Below are 19,026 nucleotides of genomic sequence, written 5' to 3'. Positions count from 1 at the left end.
TCCCGTGTGGTTTGTTCAAATAACGCTAACGCCGCGCCGAGTGAGTGTGAATAGCAACTACTTTTAATCTAGCATTACAAATATTTTACGATACCCGTGATAAACAGCAATAATGCTTATTATAATTACACGAGTCACCGTGTTACTTTAATTATTTATATTGTTTTTTTCCCCCGTCAATGTTGAGAGATGGTAGCCATATTGTTAGAAAATCAACATTTTTACTTGTATGGGTGTACCCTACATTATTAATCTAGTCACTGCGGTCAAATGTTGATAATCAATCCTTTAAACGCAAATTGTCTATATATGAAGTAACACCCTATTATAAACATATAGTATACGTTATATAAAATTAATTTAATCCAACTCTTCTCTCGTGCTAAAACGGATTATTAGGTAATATTTATAAGAGTGTAGATGGATAAAATAAAATATTATACAAAACGTCTTTATCTTTATGCAAATAATACACAATGGCCAAAGACTCGTATTATTGCGTTTTATTCTTTGGGAACACTTTTGCGTGACCAACCTTTATGTAGACGTATAATAATATCGATTCAGTTTTTATCTCCGCCACTACTGCCAGTTGCTACTACTTTTACTATGCTAACGCTCCTGTAACATTCCCATTATTCTTGTGCCACGGTTTTATGTGTTATTTGCATATTTGTCCATGACGTTAGCGCCGGGCGCCTTTAAGTCTAATGTCGTCGACAACAGACGTCCGCAACCGCATATGAACTCTAAAAAGTAGCAGCTGTCACATGTTAGGTACCAAACCCACCCATAAATTTATAACATATTTTTTCGATTCTATTTTGATTGACATGAACCTTAGTCCTTGCCCTAATAAACATAATTTATTACTAGTTAATATAAATATACTATAATTGATCACATATATTGTACGATTTAAAATTGTTAATCTTTTATCAGATTTTTTGATGACCTAATACTTTTATGTATAGACCTAGTACATTTTTTAATATTAAGTTAAAAGAATGGAAAGTTAATCGTGGTCTAATAAAACATAAAAATAAGTTGCTTTAACATTTCGCTTGCTCTTTTAATTACTTTTTAAGGTTTTCCCTTTTAAATCGTAACAAATTAACGGGACAAGGAAATGTTTCAGTAATTTATATGTAAAACAGAAACTCCCATGACTATTATCCACCCCTGTATTAATTTTACTAAGATATTTAATTTATATTAGTGTATCTGTACGATATTTCTTGAGCCACTAGACTAAAAATACGAAAAGTATCTAGATACCATAGAATTACAATTATATTTTTTGTAACGAATGCATAGAAATCGTTTATCTACATTTATTTTAATATTCCTATTCAATAGTTGTGGTAGTAATTATTATAAGACAATTTTTGAAGCTGAGGTTGTTGTTTTCTTCAGAGATTTATGTTTGCGTAATAGTAGTAACCGTAGTCTAGATGATAGCGTTTCAAAATAAAATCTTACAAATTAAGCTACTATTATGTAGACTGATCAAGTGTATAGGAAGTGTATAATATGGTGTTCGGTGATTATGTCTGGGGGGTTCGTTTACTGGGCATTTGTCGTCGAATTAATTATACTGTTATTGCCTCGGAAATCATACAGGATTAACGCCCCACTCTATACATTTTGATTTACACAATAAGACGTATAAATTCCACGGGGTACGTGTACGGCGATTCGTCTGTCAATGGATTGTAATTGAACGTCAAGGACGAAAGGCGACAAGTGACGATAACGAGTAGATGTTTAAAAAAAAGTATATATATTATGCAATGTAGTAAGCACCGTCCTATAAAAGTCAACCCGAGGTGCCACGAACATAGATTCAAAGTTATAAATAAGACTGTTCCGCATATTTGTCGACCCAAACGTACCGGTGAACGAAACCGCGTCACGACAAATTTATTGCATTATAATTACTGCAGTTGGTGTTTTTTATCGGTTTTTTTACGAGTTAACATTTTAACATGTCTCTGATTTTTGACAAAAAATATAAGCTGGATTCCAGCGAAAACTTCGACGACTACATGAAAGCTCTGGGTAAGTAACACCACTATCCGAAAATACTTGTCAAAAAAAAGTAATAATGCCTCTCGCTTTAGACTTTATTAATATTTACATACAAAGCTCAGAGCTGTCAAGTATTTAGACACGCCTTATATCTTCCAATATTATCTTTATATTATTATTTATTATATATTTGCTAAAAATATTTATTCATAATCGTGAATCTTTATCAAATTGTGAATTATACAGGGTCATCCAGTGTAACAATTTAATATTATGTTATATCGGTAACGATGCAAACGAAAGTCATTCAAAACTATTTTTAAAGCTAAATTTTTACTCGCCATTCAAACGTATTATGACACCTTAAATATTTTATTACTATTTAATAAATGCATAATTTTGTTTATTTTAATTATCTTTTAAATAAATTACACTAGAGTTGTTCAGTTTATCATCTTAAAATTCTCAAAAAAAGGTAAGAGACAGTGAAATGGTTCCCAAAACATATTCTTTATGCTTTAATGTATGAGCAGCCGGATAAGAGATCTGGAGATTTTATTTTAATAATTTATCTGTACATAAGATCCAAATTAGCAGTGCAATTTAATCCTTAGGTTATTTGAAAAATATAATATAGTTACATATTTGTTGATTAATATATTTCATTTTAATATCGCCAATGTTAATATTATGTCTACTGATGTCAAAAATAAAAACAGAAAAGTAATAACACCTAAGTGTAGCCAGGAATCCATCGGAATTACCCTAGAGGCTAGATTAGCAATACATATTTAGGTATAGCTTGTAGGTATTAATTATAAATAAAAATTACCAATTACCAAAGGTAAATCATTTTGTACCACGATACTGTTTTGTAACACGATAGTGTAATTTTACAGCTCAACAATGTGTTCAGAAAATAGTGTTAATATGTAATGTTGAAGTTGTCTGTAATATAACACATATTTATTATTACCTTGCATATTTTATCGTCACGGTGCCTATTCTCACTGTATCGCTTTATATTATATTATGTCACAAACCCTTTAACTTGATTTTGTGGAATTTACATCACCTGTGAGTAAAGAATCAATTACACGTCACGCGGGTTAAATTTAATGAAAGGATAATATATTTTTTTAATGTCTCAGGTTGTAAACAGTGTTAAGACTTACAGTGTACAAGTATACGTACGATATAATATTACATTTTATGTAATTGTATTCTTAAATGCGGTATGCTAAGTACACCTTCAGTGTAGTTAGTAGTATGTTCTTGTATTGTCAATAGTACTTAGTTAAAAATTTAAAAAAACATATGGGTTACTAAAGCTTCTAACGCTAGAATAACAATAATTACTATTTGTACTAATATAAACATAAATGTAGCCGAAATAAATATTAACTGCCATTTACGTATTTTAATAAAATATAATACGTTGTGATACACGATGCTTTAATGATGTTTATTGCTTTGGATTAAAACAATATTATACCAACTAAAAATATCCAAATATTTTGTAGTAGCCATTAGATAAATACCATAACGTTTGTTTACAAATATTGTGTAAAAATTTTTTTTAAAAATGTACTGTGAGTTGCGCAATATTTTTCAAACATCTACATATTTGTATAATTTTTATTTTTTTTTAAATTTGCAAATTAACTTTGCTGAGTAGAATTAAGTGATACTTAGTTACTTTATTAGAGTTTAGTAATAGTTGGAACTATAGTATAGTATAGTTTAAATAAATAAACACCTATAATAAATAGGTATTAAATTAATTTTTAAACTTCTCCCCAGAATATAATATATACCTAAAAAAAAAAAATTTTTAAAAAACGACATACTTAGTGCTCTTTCAACAATATTACAAAACTTCTTACTCAATGTTGCAGTTAATTTATATTATGTAGTTACTAATTAATAGCAAAAACACATTACCTGTAGGCTGAAACAATAAGTACAATTTAAAAATGCAGTTTTGGTCTTATGCGTTATTTTAGTTTTGGGCTTATAGCCAGGTAATATATTTATCTTGAAAAACTTGTTTACTTTTTAAATTTGACGTTTCAATGTTAATATATTTAGTTGCTTCTAATAACATAATTACAAAAGTACATACTTAAATTTAGTTTTACAATAACTATACCAAGAGTGACGAGGTTTACAAACTAAACAGCTATAAATATACATAATAGATAACTATTTATTTATAGCTAGTAAAAATAATTATAGTGATAGTAAGAAATTGAAAGAGAACAACTCTAAAACGTCTATAACAACTATTTAGGATAGGATAATAAATAATAATTATTATTGAGTGTTCGACTAATCTCTAAGGATGGGGCCCCAAAAATTTGGAATTTTACAAAATCTTTATTCAAGCATAAAAAAACTATTTTAAATTGTAATTATTAATTGAGGTACACATTGTAAATGAACATTAATTACATTTTTTAATAACAATACATTTAAATTAATATTATTTTTCTGTTGCGACTTGTGGTTATTAGTATTTTGTGTTTTCAATATTTAAAAATACCACCATTATTATTTTTTATAAATTCAGATTTTATAAGCCTCACCTAGATAGTGATTACATGGAATTTATTGTTTTTCCAAATGATTAATAATATTTATGTAAAATTATATTTTTTATTAAAATAACCATAGTAAAAGCATTACTAAATAACGATCTATCTGTGCGGTCATGGTCAAGGTTGACTCATGCAAATGTCCTTGTACCTTGACTACTGTCCGCTCGAGTACCTATCATTGTATTATAACTTGTTACAGTTTATACATTACAAGTTTATTTTCTACGATGCGGAAATTAATAGATTAACTAAAAACATAATGTCTCTGTCTAATTACAACAATCGTATTTAACATTATATCAATACTATAGAATTTAGAAAAATGTCTTCACAAATTACTAATAATATGTTATTATTATGAAAATCTAACCGTATTTAAAATAAATTATCTTGTTTTTTTTATTAGTATCATATTTATTTAGATGTTATTAGCCTAGTCGTAAACAAAACTTTTTCATGTCGTTTACTAAAGGCGAAATATGCCTACACATGCCTCATGGTTAAAAAAAAAAGCGTTAAAAGTCTATAGCTAAAATTTTTTTTTTAATTTAGTGATACTGCTAATGCATAAAACAGAGCTATAGTATAAGATTTAGATAATGACGTTTACTAAAAAATTATTCAATTTCTATTAAATAGATAAAGCGTAAATAATAGGGTAAAACTTTTTTTTTTAAATCAACTAAGATTCAGTTAGGTACCTAGTAATTTAATTTTGATGAATTAAATGATCAGTACATTTTTAACTAATTTTCTTCTTTTTTCTCCCCGCCTAAACTTATGAATATAGTGGTCGGATAGCTAAATCCAATCTCCCCATACTTCTTAATAATTTTTGTTGTCATGATTTCTCTACCCACTTCACACATTTGCATACGTTTATTTATAATAAGTAATAGCAGCTCACTTATTCTTCATCAGGCTACCTCACCCTTATCATCTTAATACTAATTATGAAAACATTTATAATGTTATTCGCATATAGAGGGTGATAAATGAAGTGCCAGGCACGTTATAAAATAAAATAGAACGTATTTCTTAAATTGAACACTATATTTTAAAACTACATAGAAAAAATATGGTAATCATCATAACGACAATCAGATTTTAGAAATTGACTATATTAAATGAAACATTGTTCTTTCAACTAAATTACACTAATACTACGAAAACGGGTTGCTGCTATCCCACATATAACATATTGTTAAATGATTGAGATTTTTAATTAATACCTAGTTTAAAAAAACATAATATAATGATTTCCGCTAGGGAATATTGTAATAAATAATTGTACAATTATTTTTCTGTGAAAAGGTCTCTTACCTTTGGACTTGTACAACAGCTGTGTGTAATGTGTGTGTATGTGTTTATCATAGGACTTGGCCAGTTGTTTTTATTTAAACAAGATTATCATGTGTGTGGTGTCGAGTGACAGCGCAGGAGACTATGGTGGTGGTGGCTGAAGCGTGAGAGGAGGTAGACCGGTATATAGATAAAAAGGGTATGCCGTATGCCATATAACTAAGCATACAGAAACGTTTCGAACACGTTACAGTAGAAACTGGAATTTACCGAGCTTCATTTAACATTTATCCATTTCCTACGAATATTGCTAGCTTAAATCCATATATTATCAATTCATTACCACAATGGAAGCATATTTGAACAAGAAATACAAGCTGTCATCCAGCGACAAATTCGACGAATACATGAAAGCCTTAGGTAAGAATAGCCTTGGCAATACATCATATTATGTAGATAGATGTTAGAACTTAGATATTGCAATTTCGATATACATTAAAAAAAATAATGCGATATTGTGTAATGTGAATCTGTGTAAATAAATATAATAATAGGGCTCAGTCTCTTTATATATATATATATATATATTATACCATAATATTCAACCATTATCCTTACCACTCAATAGCCTAAAATAAAATAATTAAAACAAAAAACCTACTTCATAAAAATTGGTACATTTGAGTGAATTGACAATTAAATGAAAAGTATAAGATAACTCTTTGGAACTTGTAGGTTAATATATAAGAGCTGAGTATTAATTATTAACACACATATTAAAACTGTATCATTTAATTTTGAAGTCGGCGCAACACAATGAACGACACGATATTTCAACACACCTATATATACAAAAATTAAAATTAAAAAAAAACAGGGGGAAATTATTTTAGGGTTTCGGTTGCGAAATTATTTTATACTTTTTTAGTGCCAGACTTATTATTTAATTGTCAATTCACTCTAATGTACCAATTTTTTTTTAAATAATTTTATTACTATTGGGAATTTCTCAAACACACACCGCTTTATCTTACCGTTACACTCAATAAAGCAAACGTATTGTACTTTGTACTGTACACATATATACTATTACCATAAAAGCTGTATATTCGATTTTAAACAGATTTCCTTCTAGATAGGTCACTCAACCATCGTCCATTGAACACCACATTATCTAAACGTTAATAACGTTAAAAAAATTGTTAAAAAAGAAATAAACATGACTTGGTATTGATACTTACTTCTAATGTTCAGATTTAAATTTTCCAGACAATCTGATATAAATTAGTTAAAGTATTCAAAACATTTAATACATAATTTAAATATGTAATAAAGATAATAAAATGATTATCTTCTCAATTATTTCCTAGGCCATCAATATGACGAACTATTAAATTAGCACTTCTAATTTCTATTTGTCGTTATTTTATATTTATAATTTTAATTAATGTAAATTAATGTCAATTAAAAACGAACTTCGTATTCGCTGACAGTGTAAAATAATTTGTGTTACTAATTTAATTGTAAAACAGATGTCAGTGTTCAATGGCTCATGACAGCTCCTACCAATTAAGCTAAAAAGTTTAAAAAAACTATAATTATAAGCTTGACATGCTAATAACTATTAAGCCAAACCTGCGAGAACGGCTATTAGCAGTGTAACATTTTAATCTAATTTAAATAAAATTAGTAATTGGAGTTAAGAATAAGTATTTACATTCGAGGTAGGTATTTACCTACCTGGGATATTCAAAAAAATTTGGGATACACTAAAATGTGCATTTCATAACAATTGGTTTTCAAACGGTCTGTTAGTAGACATGAACTTGTACCACGACTCGAGTATTAAGTACACCTAGAATCTAGATACCGGTTCTCTACCCACATTAACGTCTGCGGTTTTACCACACATAACTATTACAAGTAACAGATGTAAAACTCTATATAATAATTTCAAAAATCATATTTTGTTGAACGTTTTAACTTGCCAGATCAACTTAAAATAGCTGACTAATGTTAAAAGAAAACAAATGATTTATTAGTCATGAAAAAGAAAATAACATTTATAAAAAATAATTAATGAACTAATTTAATTATACTTGGTAAACTACTTACAGAAGTACGCAGTAAAGTACTAAAATATATAGATTATAGACTTTACTTTAAATCGGCATTTTAATGTAGCAACTCTTTACTCTATAGATCAGAAATTATAGAAGGGGTGGAATTTTTTACTTTCTTTCGCTTTTTATGTATGAAAATTAGACCGAAGGTAGATCTAAAATGGAACTATAACATATACAATTTTCTCAAAAATCTGTAGTAAAATTTTTTTTTATTAAGGAAAAGCCCCAAAAAAGGGCAAATTTACACTTTGGCCGTAGTCAGTTTCTAGGTTGCTATATGTGTGTGAATCAACAGTCAACAGGTAATGAAAATATTTTCATCATATTGTTAATTACGATGTATGGGTAACTATGGCATTACATTTTTATAGACAGACGATCAACCCTTATCGTATCCACCCTGCATAAGACTAAATATTAAGTTTTTAGTACATTATTACTGGTCCCACGATATCTTCTAAACCGCTATAACTGGTTTGAACATACTATCCACAGATTCGCATCGAAGCGTTTATTTAAAAGTGATATCACTTTCAGTTATAATAAAATCTGTAGACCTGTGACCACTCCGTCCTCACTATGCCCCGGCCTCACTGTACTGGTTTTTTTATTATTGTTATTTTTTGTTTATTAGCCTTTAAGTTTAAATGTCACAACTGTTTGCATACAGGGCGATCAACTTATCGTGAACCACTCAATATCTCACTGGGTTAAATTAATAATTTAATTTTTTCTTTCCATAATGGTTTTATACAATGTGATCTAAATTTCACACCATTTTTTTGTTTTTACCTCCCTTCCAATTCCCAACTTAGCTTTTTTAAAGAAACTTTTAAAACTTAAATGGTAACGCATACATTTCATTAACTTTTTTAATTGAGAATAATGTACTAAACATTTTGACTGCTCGGTAACTAGTTTTAGATAATTATTTTTAAAGTTATAAGAGTTTAAAAGTTAAAATGGGAGAGGTTGAGAGTGTGGTTGAAAATGTGCGCAGATAAAAATAATACTACACTCCACCTTTTCTCCTGCCCTGAACTTGAAACTTCAATAACTTCCAAAAAAATTATCCTAAACTGGTTATCGACCAGTCAAAATGTTAATGAAATGTATGCGTTACCATTTAAGTTTCAAAAGTTGCTATCAAAAAAACTAAGTTGGGAGGTGGGTAAAAACAAAAAAAAATTGTTAGAAATTGAGATCACATTGCATAAAAACACTTTGTAAAGAAAAAATGTAATTTCTTAATTAAGCCAATGAGATATTGAGTGGTTCATAATAAGTTGATCCCCTAGTATATTAACTACCTACAGTCTACAAAGTTTGAAACTGTAATACACTTAACAATTAACGAGATTTGCCATTGTAAAATATATTTGTTTATGAGGCTGAAAGAGCTAATGACTTAAATAGCTTTTAGTTTAACGTATTGTCTATTCTCTATACTCCCTAGAGTATAAGAAATCGGGAAACAGAAATCGTTAATGATGATTATTAAAAACGTTATAATCTCCTTAAATGATGTAATCTGTATAATGGTTATAAATTATAAATAATGATAATTGAGACACTACCTTGACGGTGGACTTTTTACTGTCATTTATTCAGAGCGCACAAAATAGGTATATTAATACAAAAGCAATTAACAAATACATTTTACTAAAACGTTATCTATATAAAAATGAAGTTTGCCTTTTTAAAAACAAAAACAATAAATATACTCGTTAGACATTATTAATTGAAAAATAATATTTGTGTTATACTTAAGTAAATAAAAATATGTCCAGAGGCCAAGAATTTTTTTTCAAGCAGTATTAAAAAAACAAAACATTAATTTTTATTTTTAAATGAAAATGTTAAATATTAGGTATATTATACACTACGGTAAATACTATTGGGTGCAAATTACAATCAGTGTTGGCTTAGTGATTTTTATAAATTATTTATGTTTGTATTTAGTTTGGTAGATTAAAGTAGATTACAGAAACTTTAATAATACAGCTGTCGCTGAAGCACATTTTTTCATCAAATAATAATTAAATACATATGCAAGTGACCGTCCAGACGGTTAGGGTTAATCTGGACTATTTTTTTTTTATAGTCCCTTCGTAACGTTTATAGGAATTTGACGGAGTTGGGAGATAATTTATCAATTATCATACTTTACCTCTTACTCTTTCAACTCTTTCCACTAACCCTTGATGAACCATTTTATAGTTAGATAAAAATATATACTTAATACATGAGTACTTGAATACAGTTATAAGTTATAAGTATAGAAATTATTTTATTTTGCCTTTAGCACGTTACTAAACTTGACAGTAATTATTTCACACATCGTTTTAACCGGTGGTAATAAAGCCAAAACAGCATAATTTTTTATCAACTGCGGTACTACATATTAGATAGGTATTACATAATAATGTAGGTAATGATTTATGATTCATTGTACATGAAAAGTTGAATGTGATACACTTCGAATATAAATATCAGAGGTACGCGTGAGTTTTCTCATTTGCTGTCTGATTGCGCTCTCAACTCTTCACAATTTACTTTCTTGGAACTCCAATTCTCTTATGGTTTTCCTTTTCCCCCCCAATGGATCACCGCCCCCGTTGACAATGCCATTCTATAGATTTTTTGTATTATTTTTTTACCTACTTAAATATACATATTGTATATTTTATATACTTATTATGTTTCAACTGGATTTTAATAAATAACATTTAAAAGAAATCCTAATTCAAAATAGTTAAGCAGTAAATATAAATTAGTTTAATATGGGTATGCATGAACTGAACATGCGAATATTATACTATTATGATAATTTGAATAGTAGGTATACTGATAACTTTGTACTTTACTTATAAATATTTCACTTTTAAAACCCACTCCTCCCGTTATGAAGGTAGGATCCACCCTTAGTTTTCACTTAGGTATCTGAACGTCGACGTGTTTTAAAATAATACTTTAACCTTTAGGTGTCTGTAATTAATAATAAAATTTCAATACTCAATTTTTTAGGAGTCGGTATGATAACCCGTAAAGTAGGCAACAGTATATCTCCGATTGTAGAACTGAACAAAGGCGACGATGACAAGTATACATTGAAATCGACTTCGACGTTCAAAAACACGTCCACGGTGTTTAAGATGGGCGAACAGTTCGATGAGGAGACACTAGATGGACGAAAGGTCAAGTCCATCATCACTCAGGAAGGTAACAAGTTGGTGCACAAGCAAATAGGCGACAAAGTAGAAACGACCATTGTGAGAGAGTTCAAGCCTGATGAATTAAAAATGGTACAAATAAGATAATACCTATTATCTTTAATAATGGTCCTCGGCCAGTGATAACTAATAATATTATAGTAATTAATAACTATATGTGTATTGTTTCTAGATCCTAACTGTCAACGACATCATTTGCACCAGAATCTACAAACCTGTCGAATAATTTTGCTCATTACAATGATATCTATCCTATAGTTTTTTCTCAACGGATTTAAAATCAGGCCTGTGACGTTTCGCATTATGAACAATAAATGATTTATTTATTTTTATTATTGGTTTATGTTTATACACAGTATTTAATAAAAACATATTCTTTATAATTATTGTTGATTATACCTAATAATATTAATTATGATTAGATCAACTTAACGGTAGATGCCATTATTATTTATGATAGTCGATGTCTAGATGTGTTGAAATAAAAATATAATATTTATATTATATATGGATGTGAAAACGTATAAAACTATGTAATAATAAACAGGCACACAATTTACACTACATTAATACAAGAATATAAAACTACACAAAACCTAATAATAACTAAGTTACTAATTATATAATTGTTATTACAGTTACATTTTAGCCAGTGGTAAGATTAAGGAGAGGGCAAAGCCCTCACGAGTCATCAAATTTATAAAAAAAAAATTAACAAGAGTAGATGAAGAAAAATATAAAAATTTTTGGGGGAAATTATTTTAGAAAATTAGGTCCTTACAAAATTTGATGCTAATTTCATCAATTTTTTGGAAAGTACTATGTGAATTAAACATAATAATTTAAAAAAAATTATATTTATAAAATCATTAATATACAAGCTGTCCCGACCCGTCGTTGCCCGAGAATTAGTGTATTATAGACACACAATCAGCTGATCGGATCACTGTATCCCTGTGGTATGAAAAATAATACCGTAGATATATTAATAATTATATAAATTAATATTAATGAATTAATAATTAAAAACATGTTCTATTGGATCAAATTGTGAATCTAAACCTTTCTCAAATCAATTTAATAGCGCACACAAAATTTCATTGTCGGCTGTCCAGCCGTTTAGGAGGAGTTTGAATACTTACACACGGACAGAAGAAATATATGTATATAAGTATAAAGAACTACCATGTATGTATATTATAATATAATACCATAATATAAAAAATGTGTACTTTTTTTGTCAATAATACCTAGTTTATAAAAATATTAATGGTTACTGATAAAATAATTGAACTATCTACCCATAAAAAAACCTACTCATTACAATACTAATACTTCTATACTACAATTATTATGGCTATAATTAAGATTCTACAAGAAATCTCCTATTCCAATTGCCTAATAAATATAGGGAGTGTGTTGTGCGACATAAGAGGTATATAATTTTAACTATGAAGCACATGGGGAAAAACTCGTTGTCTATTAGAGTAAGTTGCAAAAAAAAATAGCTATTTCGATAGACTACAACATACACTTTGTACAGGACTAGCACATTTTATTTTGCCAACAAAAAATGTTTTAAAATCGATTACAGAGGAAAATATATTAAGTTTCATTCATTGCTAGAAAATATCAATCTAATCCCGTGAATATTTTTTTTAAGGGTTTGGATAAAGTTCCGAGCTAAACTTAAGAATTTTTTTTTTAAGTTAAGTAATTTATGAATTTCGCCAGGAACTTTATCCGGACCCTTGCTTTTTTCCCTTTATAATGATTAATAATGAGCATCCTCTAATTTTTATTTTTATTGGCAAACAATGATTGAATCAAAATTGTGGTCTTAACTTTAGACAGCTGTATATTTGTATTTTACCTTTGCTTATTGGCTCATATCTACTATTGGTATTATGGCATTTAGTTTAAGTAGTAGCTACAAGTGTGAGTGCTAACAAATTTCAAGACTCTATTTTTTTTAAGTTACGTTATGTAATCATTGAAAACATTACAATAGCAATTTTCGATATAGGGGAAACACACAATATATCCATACCCCTATTTTGTTCTTGCCTAGTAAGTTGTACCTTATCTAAAATATTATATAGGTGATAATTAAATTCTACGTTCAATTTAAGAGTATAAAATATTTACACAAAAAATTATATTCTTCTTGAAAGATGAGATACTTTGGACAGTTGATGTTTATTTTACAGTGAATAATATGATTTATAACCTTAAAATGCATTTATCGAGAAATTACAAAGTAGACTTGATACAATTAATATTTTTTTAATATTTGTTATAACTATTGTAATAAAATAACCTGTCTACAAAATATAAATGCATGTAGATAAAAAACCTAGTACAGTGGGGTCGGGGCATAGTGGGGATGGAGAGGTCACAGGTCTACAGGAATTATTATAATTGAAAGTGATAAAATAATTTTTAAATAAATGCTTTGATGTGAATCCGTAGGTATTTTGTATAACCCCTAAAACTTTGCATGAAAAAGCGAAAAAAAAATTCCATCCCTTCTAGGAGAAAGGATAATTGTTTAGACTTTAGGTGGTCAACGTGATACATGATATACAATTCGATGCGATAGCTGAGAAGGTATTGTATTTACAATGTTTTTTTTTTATATTTTTGTGTCTGTACCCATAATATCTTTCAAGCCACTGAACCACTGAATCTCTTAATCAGAAATCGTATCTGTAAGGTATTTTAATAGACTAAAAGTTCAACAAGTTCATCCCTTAAAAATCGAGAAAAATTTACATTTTTTACAACTTGAAATAATATGGCGCTTCTTATCTTTTTTCAAAATTGTTTAGTTCCAAATTTGTATAGAATATTCTTAAAATATAGAACTACCGACAAACATTAACAACCTAAACAATTATCGTACACCCTTTCTCCTAGAAGGGGTGGAATTTTTTTCTTTCTTTCGCTTTTTATGTATGAAAATTACACCAAAGGTAGATCTAGAATGGGGCTATAACATGTACAATTTCCTCAAAAATATGTAGTCATAGAGGAAAATTACACTTTCACCGTAGTCAGTTTTTAGGTTGATACGTGTGGTTTATACATACTACCCACAGATTCGCATCAAAGTGTTTTTTTATAAGTGATTTTATTACTTTCAGTTATAATAATTTCTATAGACCTGTGACCTCTCCAATTCCACTATGCTCCGACCTACCTCACTGAACTAACTTTTTAATTTTAATTAAATGGATACATAAATCCTCCACATTAACAATGAGTCATTATTAATGTTTAATTTAAATAAATAACAATTATTGGCCGACCCCTTGTGGTTGGGAGTGTAATGCGAAGATGAAGAAGAAGATTAAAATACAGAACAATAACCAAAATGCATTTATAATCATAAAAGTGTTCATGTTATCTTGAGGATACAAACTGACAATAATTATGTAGTGTAAAACTAATAAATTATTTATAAATAAAATTAAGGATTTCAATTGACAAACATGTAGTATAAAAATAATGAATTCTTTTATTTTGATTAGAAAAAGTAGCTATCTTATTAGAATAAAATTACAGAAATATAAATATTTAAGAACTGATTGCATCAGGTGGCATATAGCCTGAATTACTGTAATTGTGTAAAATTACTCGACCATTAGGAAAGATGGCAAATGAAGTAATACTCGCATGGTCCAATTTAAGACGTAACCATGCTTCCGGGGATAGTTGCAATGCCCTATATAGTAAAACACAAAAAAATTAATACATATATTAATATACATGTATATTTAAAATTTAAAACTACAATTTTAACACAATTACCTCATAACAAAATATCTTATAACGTTGGCATGGCAAACAATTATTTCATATGAATCTTCTTTTTGTTCTGGAGGAGCTCTATGAAAAAACTGTCTGAAAGCCGCTTCAATACGAGCCCCATCACGGTAGAACTGCTAAAATACAATTTGATTAATATTTAAAAACTTTAGTAAAATTACTCATTTTCTAACATAAAGATCGGGTTTCCATCTCCTAGAGGGTGGATCCGGTGGTATTGGTGCTCCTTCTCTTAGCAAATCGGTTGACGTAAGTGGAATATCTGAAGATAAGTGTTTTTGAATCAATGAACAAGTTTCCATTGCTCGTGTCATAGTTGACTGAGTAATTGAAGTCCATGGTAACTTTAACACACTTAAGCGTTCACCAGTTAATAAAGCTTGTTTTCTCCCTTAAAAAAAAAATTATCAACATAATTTTCTTTGATTTCCTTTTAGTTATTAATTAATTCATTTTAATTAATCATGTTTCATATTTTTCAACACTACATACCAAGTTCAGTCAGTTTTCTCTCTTCATCGGTTTCGCCTTCTAAATTATATTGACCATGTCTAATAAGAAAAATGTACCTAGTTGCTTGAGATTTTTTTTTCTCCAATTTTGTATTGTACTCATTTTGGGACTTATCATTATCTGGGTTAGCTGGTTTCACAAGACTGGTAGGTAGTCGCCTAGAAATTGGACATTAAGATACACAAAATCACATGCTCATTTGTGTGGAAAATAAAACGAGTTAGGTAAAAAAATAACATTGAAACTAGAAATATTTCATTTATTAGTGATATTTATTGTGCAAAAGACTAGACACTATGACTAAGTTAGTTTTGATTAACACATTTTTAGAAAATAGGAAATAAAGTAACATAAATAGAGTAATAAATAAAAAATAAATAAAGCAAAAAAAAAAGGATTATCCCATATAAATATGACTAGGAATGTAAAAAGTTAATATAAAGCAAAAGAAGAATTTGTAACAAAGATATAAATACAAATAAAAATTATGTCTTTGGTTAGTAGGAAAAAAAAAAATATAAATATAGTGCACATCATTGAATAATAAAGCTTTCATTTATTTTGGTATCAAGCCTCGAGCTCTTGGATAGTTTTTATTTATAGTTGGTTTGATTTTTGGCCCAATTGCACTACGAACATTCCTGGGACGTTCTGCAATAGAAGCATCTACTTGTAGATCATCTTCGACTTTTAATGCTTCATCAAGCATTGATAAAAGTGAAGGGGATATTTCTGGTTTTTTATATTCTTCTAGTTTATGCTCAAGCGTGAGCAAATTCAAAGTGATTAAATTTTCATTTCTTCTTGTATTAATTACACCGTTAATGCAACCTCGTGTATGACCTTCTAATTGGTTACTGATCAACCGCCATTCATTAGTGTCATCGTCATAATACAATCTATCTTTGACACTCTGAAGTTCATCAGGAGCTATAAAATTAGACATGATTATATTACCTAATTTCAATTGCCTGGTCATTGCTTCTTGATTTGACTCAATTTCTCTCCTTTGATTAGAATACACTTCCTCTTTTTTCTTTAATTCCCCTTTAAGATTTTGATAGAGTGTCAACAGCTTATCAAATTTAGCTTGTTTCGATTCTACTTCTTCCAGTAGAGTTGAATATGTCTCTCTAATTGATTCAGTATAGCCAGCTATTTCTTCTAAATTCTTGGCAAGCTCTTGTTCTAACCGTATTTCTTCCTGGATTTCTTTGTTGCGTTTATCAATTTGACTTTGTTGTTCGTGCAAATGATCAGTGATTGATTTTCCTCCCCTCAATAAACTACTTTCCATAGATTGAATGCGTCCAATTAAAGATGCCATAAAATCCATTTCTCCAGCAACTTTGGCTTTTTCCAATTCTATATCATATAGCATTCTATTTTGATCATCAGTAGATAAATTGTCTTTATTTTCAAGAATATTGTTACGTTTTTCATTTAGATCTTCTTGTTGTTTTTCTAAATATAAAGTATGTTCTTGAAGATTTTCCATATCATAATTTTTTTCTTTTTTTGTTGTCTTTTTAGATGATTTTTCGTTTAATATATTTCGTAGTTTAGATATTTCATCTTGGTATTGTCTAATAAGAGCATCTTTAGGATCTTCATTAACATGAGGGGCATTATGAATATTTTTAGCTCTGTTAGCATAACGTAATGTCGTCAAGGTTTCATCCCAATTATAACTGGCTGGCCCAATATTAGCTATCATTAATGTTTTAGAATTACCTCCCAATGAATCTTGTAAAAGTCTAGTGAGTTTCGAATCTCTATAAGGTATATGTGTAGAGTTTTCTTCAACGAGTGCATGTATAACATTTCCTAAAGTCGAAAGAGAAAGATTAATTTTTCCAGCTTCTTTAAGTCTCTGACCAGTGGCACCACTTTTACTTTGTCTTTCACTACCAGCCAAGTCCACAAGATTCAATTTTCCTACTCGGATTCTTTCAGCAGAAATTTTTATTTCAACAGTTACTGTAAAAATAGCATGACTTCTCGAACTATGTTCATTCATATCTGTAGCACCTATTGTTCGATTTTTGTTGCCTTCATGCATAACTTTTAAAATTTCTTGAACGTTTTTACAAATATATTTATTTAAGTTGTTAACATACACACCAACATCTTTATCTTCGCGAAGCTCACATTTTCCTTTAGGTTTAGCATCTAGCAGATCACGTATTTCTTCTTGATAAATTTCTAAATAAGATGAAAATACTAGATATTGTGTATTGTTTGACTGTTCAATAGTTTTAAATATCTGTTCAAATGTTCGAGGTATAATGCCACGATCTGTTTGATCACTTATAGGATATTTATCATCTTTGAGACCTTCCATTGTATAAGTTTTACCAGTTCCAGTTTGTCCATAAGCAAATATTGTGGCATTAAAGCCATTTAAAACTGATTCAATTAACGGGTGAACCATTTTTTTATATAATTCTTCTTGAGTAGAATTCCAATCAAAAACTGAATCGAATGTAAATTGCTTGAATTCTGAACCATCATTTTTAGGCACAGCTACAGCAACAGAATTGTCTTCTTTAGTCATTTTTACAACCTCAGTATACCCATTTGAAATTTCTTTAGAACTCATTGGTCGACATCGAACAATTACTTGAATATTTTCTTTTTTTGTTTTGACCAACTGTTGGCGACCACTTCGTTTTTTTGAATCCATTATTGTATGTTAATATTATTATTTTGTTAGAAAGTAGCTATGTATTATATTGGGTTTCAATTAACATCTGAAAACGTTAAAACACACCCCAGTCACAGTTATACACTGATAAATTAAAAGTTTAGACAAGCAAACAACATTTAAAATGAACATATAAAACACATATGCAATGATGTAGGCACTACAAAATATATAGTATAAACATTGACTGGCTTACCTGTCCCAGTTAGAGTCCCACTTAGATTCTTTATTTTCAAAAATATTGTAATACTGCTGTTGGCTTCTATCTGTTAACACACCCGTGTTGAATCCATAATATGTGACTAGACTACCACAAGTCGCACTTACGCCTACTGTAATTATTTGACTTAGACGGCTAAACTTGGCCATATGGTAAAATAAAAAAATAATTAATACTAATAATGTATATTAAACACGTTTACAATAGTAAAAAGGTAGAAACATATCCAAATAAGGAACTATATTGGTAACTGGTACTCAATAAACATAAAACAGGTGTTACGAATTGTGGTATTTATGGGAAGTTGCGCCGTTGCGGTGTAACGTTATCTTATCAATGGAGTATAAAACACATGGATATTATAGAATGTATATTTTTACTTCTTCCATGATTTTGTCATCAATTATCATAATATCTGTGATATTATCACATTAATAAGGTTAGGGTTTTATTTGACAAAAAA

General features: G+C 28.9%; 3 protein-coding genes across 4 annotated transcripts; 1 reads left to right on the top strand and 2 right to left on the bottom strand.

Annotated features, from left to right (window-relative positions):
* The first annotated feature begins 1,826 nt into the window (after positions 1–1,826).
* LOC126838069 (fatty acid-binding protein, muscle) lies at positions 1,827–11,624 on the top strand. Of its 2 annotated transcripts, none has more exons than XM_050572176.1 (3): positions 1,827–2,061; positions 11,087–11,364; positions 11,465–11,624. In XM_050572176.1, the coding sequence occupies exons 1-3, from the start codon at positions 1,989–1,991 to the stop codon at positions 11,516–11,518; spliced, it is 405 nt and encodes a 134-aa protein (XP_050428133.1). In that variant the 5' UTR covers positions 1,827–1,988; the 3' UTR covers positions 11,519–11,624. The 2 variants fall into 2 exon arrangements, with proteins under 2 accessions (XP_050428133.1, XP_050428134.1); XM_050572177.1 differs by lacking the exon at positions 1,827–2,061 and adding an exon at positions 6,150–6,353.
* A 3,247-nt stretch (positions 11,625–14,871) lies between these two features.
* LOC126839352 (serine/threonine-protein phosphatase PGAM5, mitochondrial-like) lies at positions 14,872–15,437 on the bottom strand. Its single transcript, XM_050574639.1, has 3 exons — positions 15,297–15,437; positions 15,106–15,239; positions 14,872–15,019 (listed from the first exon to the last, which is right to left on the bottom strand). Exons 1-3 carry the CDS (start codon positions 15,435–15,437, stop codon positions 14,872–14,874), a joined length of 423 nt encoding a protein of 140 aa, XP_050430596.1.
* Positions 15,438–15,800: 363 nt separating this feature from the next.
* Positions 15,801–18,660, bottom strand: LOC126838049 (kinesin-like protein KIF3B). Its single transcript, XM_050572142.1, has 2 exons — positions 18,540–18,660; positions 15,801–18,389 (listed from the first exon to the last, which is right to left on the bottom strand). Exon 2 carries the CDS (start codon positions 18,320–18,322, stop codon positions 16,193–16,195), a length of 2,130 nt encoding a protein of 709 aa, XP_050428099.1. The 5' UTR covers positions 18,323–18,389; positions 18,540–18,660; the 3' UTR covers positions 15,801–16,192.
* Between the last annotated feature and the right edge of the window lie 366 nt (positions 18,661–19,026).

The sequence above is a fragment of the Adelges cooleyi genome, unplaced genomic scaffold, assembly GCF_023614345.1.
Source record: "Adelges cooleyi isolate 19-005CV unplaced genomic scaffold, UGA_ACOO_1.1 ACOO_flye_CR_arks_rails_tigmint_CR_PRNA_30, whole genome shotgun sequence".
In the NCBI taxonomy this organism is placed as follows: domain Eukaryota; kingdom Metazoa; phylum Arthropoda; class Insecta; order Hemiptera; family Adelgidae; genus Adelges; species Adelges cooleyi.
This window is presented reverse-complemented; position numbering and strand designations above follow the sequence as displayed.